Source organism: Leucopleurus acutus (genome assembly GCF_964270905.1).
Source record: "Leucopleurus acutus genome assembly, chromosome: 10".
NCBI lineage: Eukaryota > Metazoa > Chordata > Mammalia > Artiodactyla > Delphinidae > Leucopleurus > Leucopleurus acutus.
Window position 1 is genome coordinate 46,238,869 of NC_139153.1, and position 22,114 is coordinate 46,260,982.

The following is a 22,114-nucleotide window of genomic DNA, read 5'->3' on the forward strand; positions in this document are numbered from 1 at the left end:
ACAGGCTGCAGCAAGATGTGGGACAACCTCACGTGCTGGCCAGCCACCCCTCGGGCCAGGTGGTCGTCTTGGCCTGCCCTCTCATCTTTAAACTCTTCTCCCCATTCAAGGTAAGAACCCTGGGTTGAAGGCGGCTTGGTGGCAGGAGTAGCCGGCTGGAGTAGGGACTCACCTCTCAAGGAAGTGAGAAGGCAAAGGAGGTGCTCAAAGAGGCTGGAGCAATCAGGGGTGGCTTCCTGGAACAGGTTGCACTGACATTAGTTCTCTGAAGGACTCATGCGATTTGATTAGCTCTTCACAGAAAGATAAGCATGTGGAAGGTCTCACTAAATATTTGCTCAGCAATTGATAACTGATTGACTGATAGTTATGGCTGCCATGTTCCCATTGTTTTGGGCTGGCCACGAATGAGTCTTTCACTTCTCGGAGGCAATGACCTTTCTGACTTTACGAAACTGACCTTTCTTACACACCTTGTCAAGTTCTGCTTAAGTGAATGTTCACATATAAGGCAGAAAGGAAAAGCAGGAACCTCTTTAGGAAGTGGGCTGTCTTGCTACCAGTAATTAAAGATGACACAGTAAGTCATCCTTTCATTCAGTGAATGTTCATTAAACACCTACTGTGTTGACTGGCACTGAGCTAGACAAGCACAGTGAGGGGCAGAGGATAAAATGCTCTGTCCTCGGTGAGCTCACATTCTAGTTGGAGAGGCGTGTAGCAAGCAAACAAATGCATGTATTATAAATGATAAGCGGTGCTGGGAGAGAGAGAGAGGGAAACCACCTAAGGTGGGCGTCATGGCGGCCTCTCCGAGGAGGTGCTACTGCAGCTGCGGTCTGAAGACCTGGGCTGGGAAAGAGCCGCAAAGGTCCTGGCGGGGGAATCACTCAGAGGATCAACAGCCCATGGGATGAGCCCTGAGGAAACTCGGTGGAGGCCAGTGTGGCTAGAGCAGTGAGCCCAGGGGAGGGAGGAGGAAAGAGATAGGCGGGCAGAGGCCAGACCACGCAGGCCTTGAGGACTGACAGGACCTGGGCTTTTCCTAAGTTCACTGAGAAGCCACTGCAGGGGTTAAGCAGGTGACGGAAACAGTCCAGTTCGGGTTTTTAACTGATAACTGGTTTCTGTGCAAAGACAGGATTCTAGGAGTACGAATAGGAAGACCCAACCCCAAGGCAGACGAGAGATGATGATGGTGTGGACTCGGGTGGAGAGCAGGGCAGAGGAGGGAAGCGGGAAGGTGTGGTGGAGGGGGGATAGGACTCGAGTGTGCCCCGCTCAGGTATGGGTTTGATGAGCTGGGGGAGGACAGAGGGAGGAGCAGGGCTGGGGTGGGAAGGGTTGGTGATGAATGGGACCTAGATAAGGGCTCAGAGGATGAGCAGAAAGTCTCTCACTCCAGGTGGCCTTTGCCCCTCTGGACCTGTTTCCCTATTTGTAAAGTGGGAATGGGAGATGGACCAAGTGGTCTCTTTGGAGCAGGCCAGTTTCGCTTGCCAGTGCCCGGTGTTGTGACCTCAGCAGTGAGGGAGAGATCCGGATGCCCTCCCTGAGGGTCAGCCACAGGTGTGCCATATTCCAGGCCAGCGCCCACCTAGCCCAGCCCTCTTCCAGCGGGACCCAGCACCTGGGCAGACAGGCGATGAGCTCCTCTGGCAGCTCTCGTAATGCTTCCTTCAGCTGAGCCTGGCAACCAGCCTTTCCTGGGATCCCTGGAAGCGCCTGCTAATTGCATTCCTCCTGAGGCTCTTCCTTCTGTCCCTGCTGGGATTGTAAAGGCAGATCCTTCACTTGAGAACCTGGAGTCCAGCCCACCATCTGCCTAACCCCGAGGCTGCCAGCCTCGGGGGGCCCACACCAAGCCTTTCGGCAGATGAGAGAAAGGCAGCCCTTCCGCAGGTGGATTCAACATCTCACCAGAACCTACCCAGTGACAAGCTGAATATGAAGTACACTTTAGCCCCCAGTGTTCATCAGCCAGATGCCCTTGTTGTGCAGTGAACAACCTGTCTAGCTATACTTGGCAGCCTTAGCCTCTGAAAATGATGGCAAGAAATAGGAGACTGGGCTAGGGGCTGAATATGTAAAGGAAAGAGGCTGTGTTTTCCTGGGCAACTAGATGAGGAAGGTGTGAGCCTCAATTCCAAAGAGGAAAGTTTGCATGTAAGGGAAGGGTGGGATAGCAGGGATGGCAACCCAAACTCCTGCCTCTCTGGGTAACAGGACTGGGGAAGGAGTGTCTTCTCTGGAAGGGTTGGAAGGGACCCGGTTCTACAGGGAAAGCTGAAGAGAGTTAAAAGACGTCATTTGGCCAGGCTGGGTAAAGAACCTGGGAAGGAGGGGTGGCCAGGCAAAGATTGCTCGCCAAGGCAACAAAATGTTTGTGGAGGTCTAGTCCTTTTATTTTCAATTTATTTATTTTTTGTTGGAGTATTGTTGCTTTACAATGTTGTTAGTTTCTGCTGTACAGCACAGTGAATCAGCTATACGTGTACACATATCCCCTCTTTTTTGGATTTCCTTCCCATTAAGGTCACCACAGGGCACTGAGTAGAGTTCCCCGTGCTATACAGTCGGTTCTCATTAGTTATCTATTTTATACCTAGTAGTGTATATATGTCAATCCCAGTCTCCCAACTGTGGAGGTCTAGTCCTTTTATCTGTGGTCTGCACGTCTTTCACCTGTGGTGTTTTTGCCATTAAATATTTGAAGAGACTTTTTTTAAGAGTAAAAAGTAGGAGGGCTATTTTGAGAAGAAGACACCACAGTCTATATTACCTGTGTCTATGGGGTCTGTGGGACACCTCCTCCCCGCAGCATCACATGAAACCGTAGATAAGGAGGTCTTGTCAACCTAAGACGTCTGCCCTGGTTGGCTGGGGTGGGCCGCCATTGACAGGATTTCAGCAAGAGAGTGCCACGATCAGGTCTAGATTTTAGAACAACCCTCCAGGACTCAGGGTGCGGAGTGGGTTGGAGGGGCAGGAAAACAGGGAGAACCATCAGGAGGCTCCTACCTAATCCAGGGGAGATGAGACGGTCAGTGCTGGTGTCGAGGAAAGGGAAGCTGGGGCAGGACTGGTGACTGATGGGGGAGGAGAGAGGTGAGTGGGGAGAAAATGACCCCCGATTTCTAGCCCCAGTCACCGAGTAGGGCTTTTCACGTGGAGAACTGAGGGAGGAAACGGGGCAGGGCAGCCGTGACTTCTTTTTTGAGACATGACAAACGGGAGGAGACTGGGAGGATGTGGAGTGGCCCTCCCAGCACAGGGTTAAAGTCCCTCGCCCTTTCTCGTACCCTCCGTAGCCCCCTCTACACACACAGGGTCTGCCGGCTCCCCAGCCCAGACTGGGGAAGACACTGTTGACTGATCCTCAGGGTCCCATGGTGACTTCTACTGAGATCATCTCAAGAGCAGTTCCCTTGGAGTCCTGGACTTCAGTCCCAGGCTCTTCAAAGAGGCCACCCAGCCCTGAAGATGCCCCACTATCCCCTGCCCTCCCTTGCTCTCTGGGCAATCGGGGCTCCAAGGGACAAAGTCCCCCTTCAGCTGCTGCTGGGAGCCCAAAAAGATGTGGAGTCAGGCTGACCTCGGTCTGCATCCCAGGCCTGCTGCTTCTTTGCTGTGTGACCATGGGCAAGTCACCCAACCTCTCTCACTCTTGGCGTCCCCCCTTTTAATGGGACTATTGGTAACTCCTGATCACGAGCCTTAACACATTAACGTTTGCTCCCCACTGCTCCCACAGAAGGCATGTGATGCGGCTGTGTAGACATTGTTGGGTCACCCAGGCTCGCTAGCTTCATTCATGGTAATCCCAGGTGTCCACTATGTCATGGGCCTGGCCTCCTCGAGCCCTGGACCCTCTGGCCAGTGGGGAGCCCAAAGCCCGAGCTTTAGTGTCCCTGCTTTAAGGCTGGCTGGTTTGGCCTTGTCCCCTTTTTCCTACTTGCCCCAGTCTGGCAGGGTCAGTCCCCCAAGAATCAGCTCCTGGGAAGGGGCATGGCCTCCGGGCCCCCAGTGAGCTCCTGAGATCTGGGGCTGATGGGGGCCTGCAGTTTGATGAGTGGCTGCTTGAAGCCTCCAGGCCGGCCCACCCTCTGCTGCAACGGGAGAAAGCTGAGGGGGTGAGGAGGGGCGGTGTGCAGAGGGGCGGTGTGAAGATTTCTCTCATGCCCTGGGAGCCTCCTGTGGCAGTGCGGTTGGGAGGTCTGTGCAGAAATGGGCCACCAGGGCAAGAAACGGGCCCAACCTAGGGTCCCTTCCTCAGCAAAGTCCTTCCTGCCACCCCTGGGACCTCACAGTGGAAAGAGACCCAATGGGCTGCTCCTTCCTGGTTATCCCCCTACCCCTAGTTGTCCCTCAGTTCCTCGTCCATAAAGTAGGGTGACAAGAACCTCTTTCAAATGGTGGCCAGGAGGATTTACAGAAATAGGGAATAGGGAACCACCTGGGATGTTCTGAGCACACGGCAAGGTTTGGAAATTTTAAACATATGCACAGTGACCCTCCCTGAGCTCGGGATGGCTTGACGCCTCCTACAGCTCTGCACCTGGACACCCGAAACAAGTCCTCAGTCACCTCAGTGCAGTGAGGGCCAAGGTTACCTGGGAAGACTATGGGACCACACCTGCTCTACCCTGTCCTATGTACGTGGCCTTGAGCAAGTGACCAGCCTCTTGGAGGCTTACTTCTCAACTGTGAAATGGGATTACTTTCCCAGTGGGTGGTTGAGGGGCTTCAAAAAGACAATATGCCCGAAGTGCTCTGTACCGTGTACCTGGGAAAAGCTCTCAAAACGCGCATCGTGGTGATGGTGACGGTCATGGTCATGGCGATGCTGGTGCTGATGGAGGTGCTGATGGTGGTGGCGCAGGTGAGGAAGGAGCTAGACGGCACGGATGTCAGGACCCATCTTCTCTCTCAGCTCTTCTTCATCGCCTCGCCTTATCTCTTTCCCTGCTTTTCTCTCCCCTCCCCCTTCTTCCTCATCCTCTTACCCCCTTCTCCTCCTACCTGTTCTCTCTCCCCTCATCCTCCCTCCCTCCCTCCCCCTCCTTTCCTTCTTCCTCCTTCCCCTCCCCCTTCCTCCTTCTCCTTTCCTCTCCCACAAGCCTGGCAGGAAGGCTGTGTCCTGGACTCAGTGCCTCTGTAATGAGTGCTGGGATGGGGGCAGAGAGCTCTTCTCTGGCTCACCCATTTTCTATTCAGCCTCTCCCCTCCCTGGCGAGTGGGGAGCCTTGGGGTCACCCCTCATCTCACATGGCCGCTCAGTGGTCCTGCCCCTTTGCTGCAGCCCTGGTCCTCCGGGGACAGCGGACAGTGCCACTGTCCTGGAACCCCAGCCTTAGTGGTTCAGCCCCGAGATTCTGCAATGGTGTGCAGCTCAATTATTCTCATACTTGCCTTTGCCTGGGCGTGTGCCCCTTCTCCGTGTGTGAGGACTTCACACCTGTGCCCTTATCAGAGGTCCTCCGACGCCCACCCACCTCCTGCCTCACCTTTGGTCCCTCTCCAGCAGCACATCTGAACCCCCAGCCCCCAGGCGTGGGAGGAAACCCAGGCCCGTAGGCCCAGGCAGGCTGACCCAGGAGGGCTGGGCAGGCCTGGGCCCCTTGCCGCAGCCAGAAGGCTGCTGTCTGTACCTACAGGACAGACAAGGGAAGCATCTGCCACACCAGCATCCGTGGCCCTGTGACGGGGGTCAGCATTCAGCTCATGACAAGGGTCAGGGATCGTTCCACGCCAAGGATCCAGGCTGCTCGTGACAAGGATCAGAGTTTAAATGGCGCCTGGGGTCAGGTTCAGACACGACAAGGGGCAGGAATGTCTGCTTTGGCTGTCATCTGTGTTGGTGCGTCCCCTGGCCACCCTGGAGGTGCTTCTCGCTGCCCCAGGCTGCCCCGTGGTGCCCTGGGTGTCCAGGTCAGAACAGCTGGAGCCTGATGCCGCAGTGGGTGGTGAGAGTAGGGCTGAGCAGAGAGACAGCCAGGCCCCATGCCTGCTCCTCCGACCTGCCCGCTCCCTGCCTCAACCTCTCTCCTCTCTGCCCCTGCCCTCCACCCAGGCCGCAACGTGAGCCGCAGCTGCACCGACGAGGGCTGGACGCCCCTGGAGCCTGGTCCCTACCCCGTTGCCTGTGGCTTGGATGACAACGCATCGAGTTTGGACGAGGTGGGCCTCAGTGCGCCACACACACACACGCTAGAGTACCTGGGCCTGCTAGCCCCTTCCACTCTCTCCCACCAAGGGGCACGGTTGCCTTCCATGTCGGAGCCGGGACTCCCAGGGTCTGCCCTCCTCAAGCCTCCTCCCTCTCCGGGCCCACATTCCCAGGGGCGCATCCCCTGGCTCCCCTGACAGGGTCCAGGAGGGGGCTTCTAGGAGGATGACTCACAGCATCAAAGCAGAAGCAGCACCCCCAGGCCAGGCCACTCCACTCCCTTGTGGGAACCTTGATCCAGCCCTGGCAGGGCAGACAGAGCCCATCTCACCTGTCACATGCAGAAGAGAAACTGAGGTGCGGATCCTGGAATGAACCAGCCTCAGATACCCAGGAGCCAATCAGGGGCAGGGACAGGGACAGGACCATTGTCCTCAGTCCCAGGATGGGGATCTGCCCTGGAGCAGGTGGAGCATAGGTGGTCTCTGTAAGGATGTGGGGCCAGGAGCCAGGGAAGGATATTGATGGGGAGGCTGGTGTATAACTGAAGTCCCGAGCTAGGAGCCCCTCGCTGCTTTGGTGGGTGAATGTAGTCTGTCTGTGATGACCTCTGTCCCACCCCCAAAGCCCTTCACAGACAAGGCTTTCACTCCTCCCAAGAGGGCAGCAATTTCCTCAGAGGCCTTAAAAGCCCACCAGATCCTCGGGCAGGATCCTTCTTGACCACTGGCCTCTGTTCCAGCAGGGTGTGGAAGGTGGGGAGGAAGGAGGGGCGGCCCAGTGACCATGGCTCTGCGCGTGTGTCCATGGGGAGGGGCCAGCAGGAAGCCCTTGGTGTCCAGCTTTGTCCCTTCTCCCCATAAGGCCAGATTGCCCTCCTCCTGCTAAATCCAGCCTCTGAGAGTCCCAAATGGGAAATTACCCTCCCCCTAGCGTCTTCTTTACCATTGTCCATTCCTCGCCACTTGGTGAGAGGGCCTCATGTGGGGGGTCTGAAGGGCAAGCAGTCTTGTGCTTGAGGATGCCAAGCCCAGAGCTGGCCCAGAAGGGCTGTTGGACTCGTGAGTGAAGAATGAATGGATGGACCAGTGGATCGTGTGAGGTCTTCGCTCCTTCCCCCACTGACATTTCCCTTGTGAAGGAGCAGAGAAAGGGCATTCAACCCCCGCCCGACCCTGGGAAGCAGTGCTGTCTCATCTGTGGAAACCAGGGAGAAAGGGGCTCTGGGAACTGGAAGGGGCCACTCAGCTACTCCTGGGAGCCCTGGGCCTCCGCCTCCTCATCTGTCAATGCAGGGATGGGAGGCAGGATGTATAGGGCACCCCGCCTCTGCCAGCACCCCCTAGGTGAGTCCCCCCACCCCCGCCCAAGATCCTCACCCACCTCCCTCTAGCAGCAGCAGACAATGTTCTACAGTTCTGTGAAGACTGGCTACACCGTCGGCTACAGCCTGTCCCTCGCCACCCTCCTTGTCGCCACTGCCATCCTGAGCCTGTTCAGGTGAGGACCAGCTCCTGCAACAGGGCTCAAAGCAGACTAGCCAGGTCACTCCTCACCCAGGCATGCTCTGCCCCCTCCACTGTCAGCTCCCAGGCATCACACAGTCCTTCCCCAGTGCCCCCGCCAGGCCAGCCTCCCCTAGAGACAGCAGGGTCCTTGAAGTGTTCACCTGTGTCGGCCTCATCCCTCACAGGATGCCCTGTACCTGGGGATAGGGCACCAGAGGGCGGGGCCTGTGCCCTGGAATGAGGCACCTGCAAGCCAGGCTGCACACATGGGTAGGATACCTGGGGACAGGGCCCCCCTTCGGGGTGGGGTCTGCATCCAGAGGCTACAAGCCCTACCCTTCCTCTGAGCACTGGACTTGTTGGTTGGGGTGAGGGTCTGAGGCCCCTTCGGCCTCCTGGATCTGGCCACCTCCCACAGGAAGCTCCACTGCACGCGGAACTACATCCACATCCATCTCTTCGTATCCTTCATCCTGAGGGCCACCGCTGTCTTCATCAAAGACTTGGCCCTCTTCGACAGCGGGGAGTCGGACCACTGCTCCAAGGGCTCGGTGAGGACCTGCCCAGGCCCACCTCCCTGGCCCACCTCTGCCATCTGTCACCTGAATCTCTTCTTCTCCCTCTCCTCCCTCCTGTCTCCCCTTTTTTCTCTCTCTCTCTCCCTTTCTCTCTCTCCCTCTCTCTTTCTCTCTCTCTCTCCAAAGGTGGCCCCCCTCCGACCCTGCCTGCCAGCTCCTTGGATCCCACTTCCCTCCCAGCAGCAGGAGATGCTGCTTGGCCATCTGGGAGTTCACACACCTACTCCTGCCAATGAAAAACACCTCTCCTGGGTGCAAAGTGGTACACTTCGTGCCAGAGCCCACAGCCCCCTTCCCGCCTCTGCTGCTAACTTCCTATGTGACCTTAGGGAAATCCCTTCGTCAGTTTCCCCCGTCGTGCAAGGACATTCAAGCTTCCTTCCATCCCTCCTCTCTGCCATCTGCATACCCATGGCTCTGCTCACCGTGCCCCCCTTCCTACTCCCCCCGTTGCCTTCTGGAGCCAGTCCAAACCCACACAGCCCTCCTCTTCTTCTATTCTTCCCCTGCCCTTAGTCACTCTGGACCTTCCTAGGCAAGGGAGGTTAAGAGAGCATTTAAGGAATTCATCGCCCGTCACTAAGGGGTCCATCTCCAGGTGATTCTGTGCTCAGGGCCTCCTCCCTGAGTGCCCCCTGAGCTGAGACAGGGAGCTCAAGACCAGCCCTGGCTCCCATTCGTCCCTTGTGGTCAGTGACTTTTTGCCTCATGAGTGACCTCAGAGACAGTGCATTATTTCAGGGGTCAGAAGTACCTTCTCCCCAGAGAGTGAAATTGAAAGTGAATCTCCCCAGGGCGTTCCCTGGCTGTCCAGTGGTTAGGAATCCACGTTCTCACTGCCAAGGCCCCAGGTTTGATCCCTGACCTGGGAACTGAGATCCCACAAGCCGCGAGGTGTGGCCAAAAAAAAAAAAAATTCTCCAGAGAGTGATGGTGGTATCTCAGGCATCTCGACAAGGGAGAGGGGAGCCACCCTGGCCATTCCCAGAGCGCCTCAGATGATCCAGCCTGGGAGCAGGGCTCAGACCTGTGCGGTGTGAGCCCCGGAGCCCGGGGAGCAGCCTGAAGCCGCCAGCGCACTTGTTGAGGATAATTGTGGAAATGAGCTTCCCGATTCATTAGCAGCTCTGTGAAGCTTTTCTAAGGCAAGGAGAAGCACAGCTAATAGTCCTGTTAAAGAGCTGAGTTATTCTTGCTGTAAAGCAGATGAGGGAAGGTGGGGGAAACAGACTGCCTGTAACAGAAGTAAGACCTGAGGAAGGACTTTCCAACCATTGGGAGAGGAGGGTAGGCTGCTCTCTGAGGGTGCCTCAAAGCCGAGGGCACAGGAGGAAAGGGTGGGAACCTGTGTTCTGGGTACAAGGAGGAATGAAAGCAGAGGGGCTTCCTGGAAGAGGGTGGCTTTAAGCTCTGGCTTACAGGTATCTGGGCTCAATCTGAAACGGCAGATAGTTTCTGGGAGAGGACAGATGGCCCAGAAGACCTTCTAATCATGCGAGCTGGGCCGCCCAGAGCCCCTGATTTCCCTGCCCAGGGGTCTCCCTAACTCCTCCATTGTCCTCACCTGCCTGGGGAACCCCTTCTTCCTCTAGCTCCTCTAGCCCCCAGGAGGAAGGATCATCCCTCCACTCTCCTCTTTTTCCTAACTTCTACTTCACCCTCCTCTTCCCTCTTCTCCGTCCCCATCTTTCCCCCAACAATTCCATCTAAACCCCACTCCACAGTCCACAGCCCATATCCCTACACTTTCAAGGGATTCTTGCTAATGCAAGCAAGAATTCTCCCTCATACGTCTTCCAGCTACCTTCAATCGTAATAGGAATAAGATAAATGAGTAGCGGAGATGGTAAGTGGATGGGTTGGTAGCTGGATGACGGGGTAAATAGTGTGTGGATGACTAAGTGGAAGGCTAGATGGATAAAGTAAGAAAAATTGGTTAGATCATGGGTGGGGGTATATTGGTGGTTGGATGGATGAGCAGATTGATGGACAAGTGGATAAATGAATGGATGGATAGATGTCTAGGTGTGTGGGTTGGTAGTGGATGTCTAGTATGTGGATAGTAGATGAACGGAGAGATAGACAGGTGAGTCTGTGGATGGACTGATAGATGGAAGATGATGGATGCAGATAGATAGTTAATGGTTGGATGCATGGATGGTAGATGGATAGATGGGTGAGTTGGCAGTGGATGTCTGGTTGGTGGATGGGTAAGTAAATGGATGAATAGATAGGTGGGTAGGTGGATGGTTGGATGGGTAGGTGGGTGGATAGATATATAGATAGGAAGATGAATAGATGATAAATTGATGGGTGGATAATTAAAATTGCAAGCTTATTCCAAAGCATCAGATGATGTAAAATTAGGGATAATGGGAAAACCACTGAGTATATTTCTAAGGGAATAATACAGAAATAAGTAAGAGAGTAAGTTGGCTGTACTGCAGTCCTGTTTGTCACCCCAGACAGAGATGTGGGCAGGCAGGGACCCCTGCTAGCTCCACTGGGCCCCCCTCTTCTCCTCCCCCTGCAGGTGGGCTGTAAGGCGGCCGTGGTGTTATTCCAGTACTGTGTCATGGCCAACTTCTTCTGGCTGCTGGTGGAGGGCCTCTACCTGCACACCCTGCTCGCCGTCTCCTTCTTCTCCGAGAGGAAGTACTTCTGGGGGTACATATTCATCGGCTGGGGTATGGTACCAGGGAGGGCTGCCAGGCTGGGAACAAGGGGGCAAAGCCTGGGGAGCTCATTAGGGGGTGGGTACCAACCCAGCCTGCTGCCTTAGGTCTTGCTGGGCTGCAGATCCTGCCTGCAAGGCACTTGGCCGTGGGTTGATAAAAGTCCTCCCGTCGTCTGACCCCTGGGCAAGGGCCTTCTGGCTGCGGCTGCACCTCGAGCTGACCCGTGGAACACACAGGTTCTCTGAGCATCCTTCCATTTCCCCTCCAGTCCTTGAAACACACAGGGCCGCTGCTAATCTATACAGTGCCTCTGCCAAAATGAGAAAACGAGTCCCCTTCAGGCAGACACAGTCCCTCAGACATAGAGCTTCACCCCCTCAATGAGGCATCTTTGCGCACTGAGCTACCTATATATGCCACCGTACGTGGCCACGTTGGAAACCCACCCTTTTCTCTCCCTGCCTCTTCCTGGCTCTTCCTCCTCGATCTCCCCCTCTTCCTGCCACACTCTCTCCTCTTTCTCTCTCCTTTGGCCCTGACAGGGGTGCCCAGCACATTCACCATGGTGTGGACCATCATCAGAATCCATTTTGAGGATTACGGGTGAGCTGTCACCCCACCCCCTCCTCCTGGCTGCTCTCACTCGGGGCCGATCCCGCGGGTGGGATGAGGGGGACCAGGGAGTAACAGACTCTGGACCAGTGGTCTCTAAAGGGTTTGGGGGCAGAGCCAGGGACAACAGGAGGACTGCTGACTCTCTCTGGCCGAGGACGATCTCTCATTCTCCCCCACCATACCCTGCCCAGATGCTGGGACACCATCATCTCCTCACTGTGGTGGATCATAAAGGCCCCCATCCTCGCCTCCATCTTGGTAAGGCCTCCTCCCACCACTTCGGGATGGGGAGACTGAGGCCCGGAGTGGGTAGACAACTGACCAAGGTCCCACAGGAAATTCGTGTCTAGGTCAGAACTGAACCCTAGGCTTCCCAATGCCTAATGCAGGACTGTCCCCAGCCCTTTCCCCACCAGTTTTTCCTCTAGAGTAGAGAAAGCAGATTGGGAGGCCCAGCCCTTAAGGATGTGAGGGAGAGTTCCTGGATGACTTTCCCAAAGCGGGAAGAGGTAGGGGAGAGGTAAGATGGATGGATAGCTGAGCCCTGGGGAAGAAGACAGGCCATCAGCCCAGGGGGCTGGACACCCTGCCTCCCCTCTCTGACCACCCGACCTTGGCCCCCACCCACCAGGTGAACTTCATCCTCTTTATTCGCATCATCAGAATCCTGGTTCACAAACTGCGGGCCCCAGATGTCGGGAAGAGTGACAGCAGCCCATACTCGTGAGTATGGGCCCAGGGCCCCGGCTCTCCCGGTATCCCCAGCCCCAGTCCACAAATCATCCCACGTCCCCTGGAAGCCCCCCTCCAGAATCATCAAAAACCCACCTTGCTCTTGCCCACCTCTGCCCCCATGGCCTGGCTCAGTGCACGAGTGTCCCCTGCCCAGTCCCACCCTCACCAGGCCCGTGAGTCCCAGGTCTGCTTCTCCTGCATGACTTACCTAGCAGGTGATCGGCCCCGCTGTGTATCTACTGTCAAGCCAGGGAGCTCGAGAACACAGTAGATAACCTGTGTCCTGTTCACACCGTGTGCCCAGTCCCTGGCATGGGCCTGGCACAGAAAAGGGGCACAGTAGATGCATGCCCCGGGGGAGCCCCCAGTCTACCAAGGAAATGGCCATATTCGGGACTCAGTCCTCCCTGAGAGTAGTAACGGCATCCACAGGTTACATGCCAGGTGTGTGCAACGGGGTTCAAGCATCATCTCATTTCGTCTGTACGGTCTCCTCCAGATTGTCCCCATTTCACAGATGAGGAAACTGACACATACTCCCTCCTCCTCTAGAGTTTGGGAGCACATCGTCTTGGCAGGGGGAGGGCACGGTGTCTGTGGGACAGGGGTCATATCCTTGCTTGGAAAGGTGTGAGGGCTCTTCCTGTGCCTGGGGGGCCTGGAGGACAGGCAGGCTTTCATGAGAACAACAAGGCTGGAAGACAGAGCTACAGAAACATGAATGGGGTGGCTGTGGGAGGGTGAGTCGGTCTGTGTGCCCACAGATGGGAACAGGAGATTATCAGCACTGCACAGACAAGACAAACCTGGGGTGTCCTACAGGGGCCTTCCAGTCCTGTGATCCAGAATGTTCTCCTGGGCCTGGCTTCTTTCTGGGGAATCTGTGCTGTGGTTCTGAGATTCCTGGCTAGAATGTCACGAGCTGCTGGATTTAGGATTCTATTCTGGAATCCTGTGATTCTCTCTGATGAGACTAAGACTCCCGTTCCTGGTGTGACAGCACTTCCTCCCTCGGGGTGTGGAGGTGGAGCTTCCCTTCCAGTCTGAGAAAGGAAGGCCCTGCAGGGGTCTGCAGTCTGCCAGGGGGTAGCACATCAGGCCTGTGCCCCCTCCTCCTCTACTTTCCCTGTGGGGCCTTGTTTTCCCCAACATACAACTGCTCAAAAGGGCTTGAATCTGAGGCAAAGAGAACCGGTCATCACCAGGTCCACGTGGGTGAGGTGGAAACTGAACAGCTGTTGGCAGGCAGAAGGGGTGGGGGGAGTAGGAGATGGAGCTCCCCGCGGAGGGACTGTCAGCTCCCACTCTCCACCTCCCCACAAGCCTCCAATTTAAAGAAAGCCTCCATCTGTCAGCCTCAGGCGCGTGGGATAGGTTTGCAGTCAAGGAGCGGTGGGCAGTGCTCGGGACACTGGCGTGTCTGGGGACCAGGTCCAGGAAGGAGTGGAGGGGCAAGGCCAGCTCCTCTGCCCCCAGTTTGCTGTGGGTCCTTGGGCCCAGGGCTAGGCCTACCTGGACTGACTGCCAAGGCAGGAGACACAGAGGCAGAGACACACTCACCCCTCAGACCTCTCCCAGCCAGGGAACTGTGGGTTCACACTGCCTGGACCAGCTATGAGGTCAAGTGGCTGGGAGGCCTGAAACAGGATGAGCTCTGCTCCATGGGAAAGGGGCAAGTCATTTAGAGTGACTGTGGACCCTGCTGAGCACACATGGCCAGTGAAGGAGGAGCTGGTCCTCCAGAGAATTCTGGGGGTACGTGTATTGGTGTGGGGAGCGGGGGTGGGGCAGAAAGGGGTGTATTCCCAGAAAAGTTGGCAACTCCTGGGGAAGTAGATACAGCAGAGAAGCCAAAGACAGGGCTTTACTAGTTGACCCTGAGTCATCCTTGGTGACAGGCACAAACTTGAGCACCCATCATCCTCCCAAGTGGCCTTGGGCATCTGTGGTCAGCAACCCAATTACAAAAACTTCCTTCCCAAACGCCCTCATTGCCAGGAGAGTATTGGTCTCTCATAAATGTACTGTATTTCATAGTACCCAAAGCGCTTCCAAGTTTCCAGTGGGCCCCACTTCCATTCCTTGACCATGTTGAGCGTACACTCGCCCCATTGTACAGATTGGAGAAACTGAGACCAGGGGAAGGGAAACCAGGATCTCCTGTTGCTCAAGAAACTATCCCCATTAGCGGCCATAGAGCCTGAAATACCACTATTACACGTAATCCTTGGGATTGAGCCCTGGCCCTCCTTTATACTCTCTCCTCCAGAAAGTGAAAATAGAGGGGTTTCTCTGTCCTTGCAAGCTACATTTGCTAGGATTCTTTATCCACTTACTTCTAGTTAAATTTGACCAGTGGGAGGCTCTGGAAGGGTATGAGATAGGACAAAGGGGAGGGAAGCTACAGACTTTCTTTCATGGCTCCAGCATTGACTCTGGCATGGTCTCTGGCATTGACTATACCTCTTCGTGGCTCAAGCTCATTCAAGAAGCCCTTCTCAACATGTTTCCATCTCATTCAAGGGACTCCTCCCACGTTGATTTTAGCACTTACTTAGTAAGGCCTCTACCATAGGATCCCAACCCTTTCCAGGTAGCCCTGTCCTTGGGTTCTGGTAAAGCCAACTCTTCCCTTTGTCCCTCCTTCACTGGAGCTGGAAGTCCAAGGGAGGAGGCCCAGGGGGCATGAGGTCATAGGCACTGCAGATATGGAACAGAAACAGTTGTGGACATAGGACTGATGGGAACCGACAGTCTATCCTCACACATCCTGGTCGTTGTCCCTGTCTTCTGTGCCCCATGTGCGTACATGTGTGGACACCCATACCCACTGCCTGCCCCTCCCCTGCCCCCAGGAGGCTGGCCAAGTCCACCCTTCTGCTGATCCCCCTGTTTGGAGTGCACTACATCATGTTTGCCTTCTTCCCCGACAACTTTAAGGCTGAAGTGAAAATGGTCTTTGAGCTCGTCGTGGGGTCTTTCCAGGTATGAACTGTGGACTTAAGGCTGCGTTCTTCTCTGGGCTTTAAGGGAGGAAATTCACCTGGGTCCTTGGCCTCTTGCCGCTAGATTCCAATCTTTTCATTGCAATAAGTATTTATTAAGCACCAACTGTATGTTTGGCCCTTTGTTTCACCAGGGGAACACAGGGGTGGGGCAGGGTTTGGGGCTCCCAGGGTCTGTCTACCTCACCTCTCCCTCTCCCTTCCTCCCCAGGGTTTTGTGGTGGCCGTCCTCTACTGCTTCCTCAATGGCGAGGTAAGCCCCTCTCAGACCTTGGGGGTCAAGGAACAGAACTCTGGTAGCCCCAAGGTCCAAAACCCCTGACGGGATATGTGCAGAGCAAAGAAGAGTCAAACCTTGCTACTCCAAGTGTGGTCCTCAGACTAGTAAATCAGTGACGGCACCTAGGACCTTGTTTAAAATGCTGATTTCTGGGCCCACCCCAGGCCTGCTGACTCTGAATCTGCTTTTAAGAAAACCTCAGGGGATTCATGTGCACATCAGAGTTTTAGAAGTGCTGTGTTAGGTGGCTGTGTGCAGAGGGAGTGGGGATGGGTGAAGTGAAGCCTGAGTCACTGTGGAGCCCTGGTTCCAAAGCACAGAAGTCTATTGGGAGGAGCTCAAGGTGAGCTGGAGGGCAGGGATCAGGAGATTGGGCCGCATACCTCTCCCTCCCTGGACTGAATTCTCTGATCCTCTCTGGCTCCCACCTCCCCCCACTCCAAGCCCTTGATTTGACCTGGCCCCTAGGAGGTCCCATCTCTGCACTGCCCAAGGTAGCATCTGACCTTTCAAGTTAGATTCCCCAAGAGGCTATGACTGTCTGGCTCACGCGCCCTAGACAGAGTGCAGCCCAATCAGCAGTGCGGGAGGCTTCATAGGGGCGCGCCTGACCACCCTCCTTTCTCCCAGGTGCAGGCAGAGCTGCGGCGGAAGTGGCGGCGCTGGCATCTGCAGGGCGTCTTGGGTTGGAAACCCAAATACCAGCACCCGTCAGCAGGCAGCAGCGGGGCCACGTGCAGCACTCAGGTCTCCATGCTGACCCGCGTCAGCCCCGGCGCGCGCCGCTCCTCCAGCTTCCAGGCCGAAGTCTCCCTGGTCTGACCGCCAGGTGCCCAGGCGGGTGGGCGGCCCCTCCCGTCCGCACCGCCCCCCACCCCGCGCGGCAGCGGGGGCAAAGGCCTGCCAGGCGAGGTCAGCCCCAGCCCTGAGCTCGGGGGCTGCCCGGGCACCCCCAGCTCACTGTCCGGAAGCCTCTGGAGAACGCTGCCCTTGCGCCTGCCTGGGGAGACGATGGGGGAGAGCTGGGAGCTCCTACCTAGAAGATGAGGGGTGGAGCTCAGTCTTCAGACTCCGCCCCCAAAGGCCCCCTCCGCCCATTAAGGGCAAGAAATCTGCATACTCTCACCTGATTCCACGGCCTGGTAGATCTCGCTACCCATCCGAGGAGGGCCACCGCCTATCCCCTGACAATGCATGTGGGAACGTGGTGTGATCTGAGGGGACAAAGGTCTTGCCCCAAAAGGTCACCTGCCACCGCCACCTCGACAGTGCCTGAAGTTCCACCATTGCTGTCAGTTTCCTTTGGGTTAAGCATCACCATTCAGGCATCTCTCCAAAGACGCGGTCCCCTCCCTCAGTGCCTCCTCATAGCTGCCAGCTCTTCAAGGTGAATGAGTTTTTCTGCCTCCGGCAGATGCGGTTGTAAACGAGGGGTTTTGGTTTGGGGAGGGCAGCTATCTTCATAGTCCCCGCTAAAGTGGAGTCATCCCGGGATGGCTGGAACGATTCCAGGAGCTTGCCACCAGCCCTACCAATCCTTATGGGCTGTGGGAGCTGCCCCTGGCTGCCTACCTATGTGCCAACTATTAGGACCGGGCTCAGAGATGTACACTCTTGGGCCCCTTAATCCTCAGAGCAACCCAGCAAGGCGGGCACTACTGTCCCTATTTCACACTGAGCCTCACAGAGAGCAGGTACCTCATCTTGTCACACAGACAGCATTTGAACTCAGATCTTGCTGATGGGAAAGTGAAAGCACAGACTCTTAACTGCTGCCTTTTATATATTGTAGCAAGCTGGATCCTCTTGCTTATTTGTATCACCACTGATATTGTTATTACCACCATCCCGCAAACCCCATTCCCACCCCACCCTCCCTGGAGTGTGGCTGAGGAGTCCCCCAGCCCATGTATCATCTGGACAAGAGCCTGGTGGCTGTCATGTCCTGTGTCCGCCCTGCACCCCTGTGGCCACACGGCTTCCTACTCACGCCCCAGCCAGAAGATCCCCTTGGGACTGCAAACAGGCTTGTGCAACAATAAACACTGGGTTGGATTCGCTTGGTTTTCCTGGTGGTTGGTGTTCCCATGTGGGCTAAAATGGAGACCAGCTTCCAACTTGCGGCCATGCCCCCCACCCCCCTTCGAAGGAGGGCTGGTCCAAGACATCACTGAAGCCAGATGCCACCACCCCTCTGGCTTCCATGTGAGGAACACACAGTTCTAAGGGCTTTCAACTCACATCTTGTTGAGTGGTACCCTCTCTCCTCTGAGTGTGGTGAAGTTATACCCCGTCCTCGTAGTGTCCTCCCACCCCCTGAATCCAACCAAGAAGAGGTAGTTCTATTCTTGGATCTATACAGAACAGCTGACAGAGCTGCCCTTGGTCCCCAAAGTGGTTACATGACAGAGCTGCCCTTGGTCCCCAAGGAGCACATGGGGTGTGAGATGACCATGTTGCCAAGAAGTGGCAGATAGAGGACAGAGCAGATGTCACCAAAACAGAGACAATACAGCGAATAGAAAGGTTTAGACACAGAGGCTGCAGGGCGAAGAAGATGACGCTGGTCAGCAAGGAATGGATTCAAAGCCACTGCTCCAGCTGACCTCCCTGGCTTCCACTTCCTGCAAACGTCCTGCCCGGACCTGGCCCATCCACCACCGTGCCTGAAATCCCACCATTAGTGAGTCATGTCTGGGGAGAAGCAGAGTTATCAGCCAGGAGGGTAAAAAGTGAATAAAACAGAGAGAGACCCAAGACAGGGACAAAAAAGGGAGGACAGAAGTGGGGCCCCGCCTCGGAGGTAGCAGGAGGTGAAAAGCTCCCCACCCCCCAACCGCTGGTAGTGGAGCATTCAGGAATGGGGAGAAGGTGAGACACTGTCCCTGGCCAGCAGAAGTCATGAGCAGACATCCCAGGCTGCCTATGGAGTGGGAGTGGAATAGGGGTGACCACGAGCAGAATTTCTCCTGCAGCCCCTCTTTCCTCCGGCTCCCCGTCCCTCTCCTGCCTTTCCCGGCACAGACCAGACCAGCTCATCTCTATTGCCACCTGGTGGTGCCTCAAGGACATCACCAAAGTTGGCCTCAAGGACCCAAATACCTGAGTGCAGGCCCCTCCCCAGGAAGCCAGTTGACACAGAGGGCAGGCCTCTCTCCTCAGCTCCATTTCAGAACGAGATACAAGAGAGAGGAAGTGGTGAGGACACAGGATTGATGACCCCAGGGACAGTTTGGGATTAAGGAGACCCAGGACCTGGCCCTCAGATCAAGGCCCCTGACCTTGGGGCAGTGATTCCCATCCCAGACCCAGCTGTGACCCTAGGTGGAACCAGACCTCTGGTTCCCCACAGGCTAGGCCCTGACCCTTGACCAAGGCTGACCCCAGACCCTGAGGGCAAAGCCCAGTTAGCTCAGGTGGGCTCCCTCTGGGAAGATAAAGACAAGTAGCCCCTCACCATCCCGGCACAGACGGCCACCATGTGGATGACTCCTGCCACTCCAGGGGACAGGCTGCCCAAGGAGGGTGACCAGTCTGCCAGTAGAATGGATAGGGACCATCTTCCCAGGTGAGGGGTAGTCCCTGTGGACTAGGCAGTAGTCTCCAGATCCCAAGGGAGCATGAGAGATGCCAGGGACATCTGAATCGAGGTGAGCAGGTGCGGGGAGCCCTTTGCAGTAGGAATTCAGGGGGGGACTTCTTAAATGAGGCCGAGGGGATGAGGGTGGGTTTGGGGCAGGCCACTCGGGCTGCTGAGAAGGGCCCCAGGGACAGGCCGAGGAAAAGCTGCCAGTCCTTCATCCAGGTGAGGGAGGACCTGGTTTGGGACATGCTGAAGCTAATGTCTGTGGGGCATCTGGGGAGAAGTCCCAAGGCTGTTGGAAACTGACCTAAGGCAACAGGGCCCAGGCAGGACTTAGGGAGACCAGGGAAGCCCCCGGGGGGCTGGGGTGCAGGGAGTCTGTATCCCCAGGCACCTCCGTCTGGTGGGCAAGGCCAGGTGGGGTGAAGAGTTGGTCTCAGCGCCTCAGTTCCCATCACTTGCCCAGGGCCTGTTTTAATGAGCAAGGCCCACCCCCCACTCCCATGTGGGAACAGCAACTGCTCTTATTTCTCCCGGGGGAGCGGCCGGAGCCACAGCTGGCAGTCATTAAACACCCTGATCAGGCCAGGGATGGCCGAGATATTAATAGCCAGGACACAGCCTCCCAGAAAGAGGGACAGGAACCTCTGCAGGTCATGGGGATGAGGAGGATGTGTCAAGGGCCATCCTGGCAACGCCCCAGCCCCCATGCAGGGCAGGTTACGTCCAGAGAGGAGGGAAGGGACTTGCTTGGGATCACCAGCAAGTCACTGGTCCAGCCCGGCCTTGAACCCAGTTCTCACAGTCCCAGAACCCTGCCTCATTGTATGAGTTGTCATAGGTGACATTCACTGGGATTGCCCTGTGTAGAAACATAGAAGCAGACCTGGTTGGTGACCCTGAATCTTCATCGTCTTTATTTAAAAATCTTGACATTTTTTGTTCGCTTTGTATTTTTACATTAGTTTTGATTTTTTTTAATATTACATTAGGGCTTCCCTGGTGGCGCAGTGGTTGAGAGTCCACCTGCCGATGCAGGGGACACGGGTTCGTGCCCCGGTCCGGGAAGATCCCACATGCCGCGGAGCGGCTGGACCCGTGAGCCACGGCCGCTGAGCCTGCGCGTCCGGAGCCTGTGCTCCGCAACAGGAGAGGCCACAACAGTGAGAGGCCTGCGTACCGCAAAAAAAAAAAAAAAAAAAAAAATTACATTAAAGGGAATTCCCTGGTGGTCCAGTGGTTAGGAGTCACTCTGTGCTTTCCACTGCAGGGGGCACAGGTTCGATTCCTGGTCAGGGAATTAAGGTCCTGTAAAATATCGTTTATCCTGATCACCTACTGAGTTTTTTTGTGACCCTCCTTAAACTTTGCATCCAAGGACAGTGCCTCACTTGCCTCACCCTAGTCCCAGCCCAGCTCCCAGAGATCCCAGCATCTCTGAGCCCAGCATACTGGCATGGAAAAAACTTTGAAGAGCTCTGAACAAGCCTCTATGTGGCCCAGAGGGAAGGGGTCCTGCCAGGGTGATGCCCACGAGAAGTAGGGGGCTCCAGGGTTAATTCAGAGGTTCAATAATGTCAGCGTAGACCTAGATGTTTTCTACCTGTCCACTCTGCCATCCTCAATGTGTTGACTTTCATCCGCAGACTTATCCCCTCTTGATTGCAAGACAACGGTTTCTGCCCCAAGCATCATGTTCTCACAGAACTCCATCCACTGGCAGGGAGGAGAATGCTTCCTGTGTGTCTCCTTTTGTCAGGAAGATAAGCTATCCCAGAACCCACCTTCTACATACTCTCTTCAGCCTCCTTGGCCAGGACTAGGTCACACACCCAAGCCCTGGCTGCAAGAGAGACCAGGCTTCCAGAGGGAAGTTGATCTGATAAGGAAGAAGGATTGATCTGATAAGGGAAGATGGTTGTTGAGTAGGCAACCAACAGAGTCTGACTCTCAATCTCCTTTTGGACGTCTCTTTGGGTAAGTGTGTGGCCTTTCAGATTTCCTCCATCTGAGCCTGGTGGTGTGGTAGATGGTGGAGGAGAGGAAGCCAAACCAGTCATGGGTCAGTGCAGGAAAGAGAAAACACTCTAGGTCTTTCGTGCAGAAAGAGATTTAAAGTAGGAAGTTAACCACAATGTTCATTGCAGCTCTGTTTACAATAGCCAGGGCATGGAAGCAACCTAAGTGTCCATCGACAGACGAATGGACAAAGAAGATGTGGCACATATATACAATGGAATATTACTCAGCTATAAAAAGAAACGAAATTGAGTAGTTTGTAGTGAGGTGGATGGACCTAGAGTCTGTCATACAGAGTGAAGTAAGTCAGAAAGGGAAAAACAAATACCATATGCTAATGCATATATATGGAATCTAAAAAAAAAAAGTGGTTCTGAAGAACCTAGGGGCAGGACAGGAATAAAGACACAGACGAAGAGAATGGACTTGAGGACACGGGGAGGGGGAAGGTTAAGCTGGGACGAAGTGAGAGAGTGACATGGACGTATATATACTACCAAATGCAAAATAGCACAGGGAGATCAGCTCAGTGCTTTGTGACCACCTAGAGGGGCGGGATAGGGAGGGTGGGAAGGAGATGCAAGAGGGAGGAGATATGGGGATATTTGTATACATATAGCTGATTCACTTTGTTACACAGCAGAAACTAACACAACACTGTAAAGCAATTACACTCCAATACAGATGTCAAAAAAAAAAAGGAGGAAATTAAATGTATAAAGATTTGGAGAAATGGAAAATAGGGCACACCTAGCTTCATGGTCACACCACCCCAGCTGCCACCTTGTAGGAAATTATTGTCAGTGTCCTACTTGCACATCCATTAAACTGGTGACAAGGAAGTAGAAGGAACAAAGTGTCCTGCTGCTGCAAAAATTCACGTCTGCCAGATCCCACCCGGCAGCCACCGCACTGCAGGTAGAAAGGCCTCCATCTCCCTTCTG

At 55.3% G+C, this 22,114-nt stretch overlaps 1 protein-coding gene across 1 annotated transcript in view; it reads left to right on the forward strand.

Annotated features, from left to right (window-relative positions):
- Positions 1-16,390, forward strand: part of VIPR1 (vasoactive intestinal peptide receptor 1) — a gene marked incomplete at its 3' end in the record, with an annotated part of 31,571 nt that extends 15,181 nt beyond the window's left edge. Inside the window, 13 exon segments of the mRNA XM_082849150.1 lie at positions 5-49; positions 52-110; position 6,074; positions 6,077-6,180; positions 7,563-7,669; positions 8,096-8,228; positions 10,789-10,942; positions 11,476-11,536; positions 11,740-11,806; positions 12,180-12,271; positions 15,139-15,268; positions 15,500-15,541; positions 16,199-16,390. Coding sequence (XP_082705276.1) covers positions 5-49; positions 52-110; position 6,074; positions 6,077-6,180; positions 7,563-7,669; positions 8,096-8,228; positions 10,789-10,942; positions 11,476-11,536; positions 11,740-11,806; positions 12,180-12,271; positions 15,139-15,268; positions 15,500-15,541; positions 16,199-16,390 — 1,187 coding nt within the window.
- Positions 16,391-22,114: the final 5,724 nt, after the last annotated feature.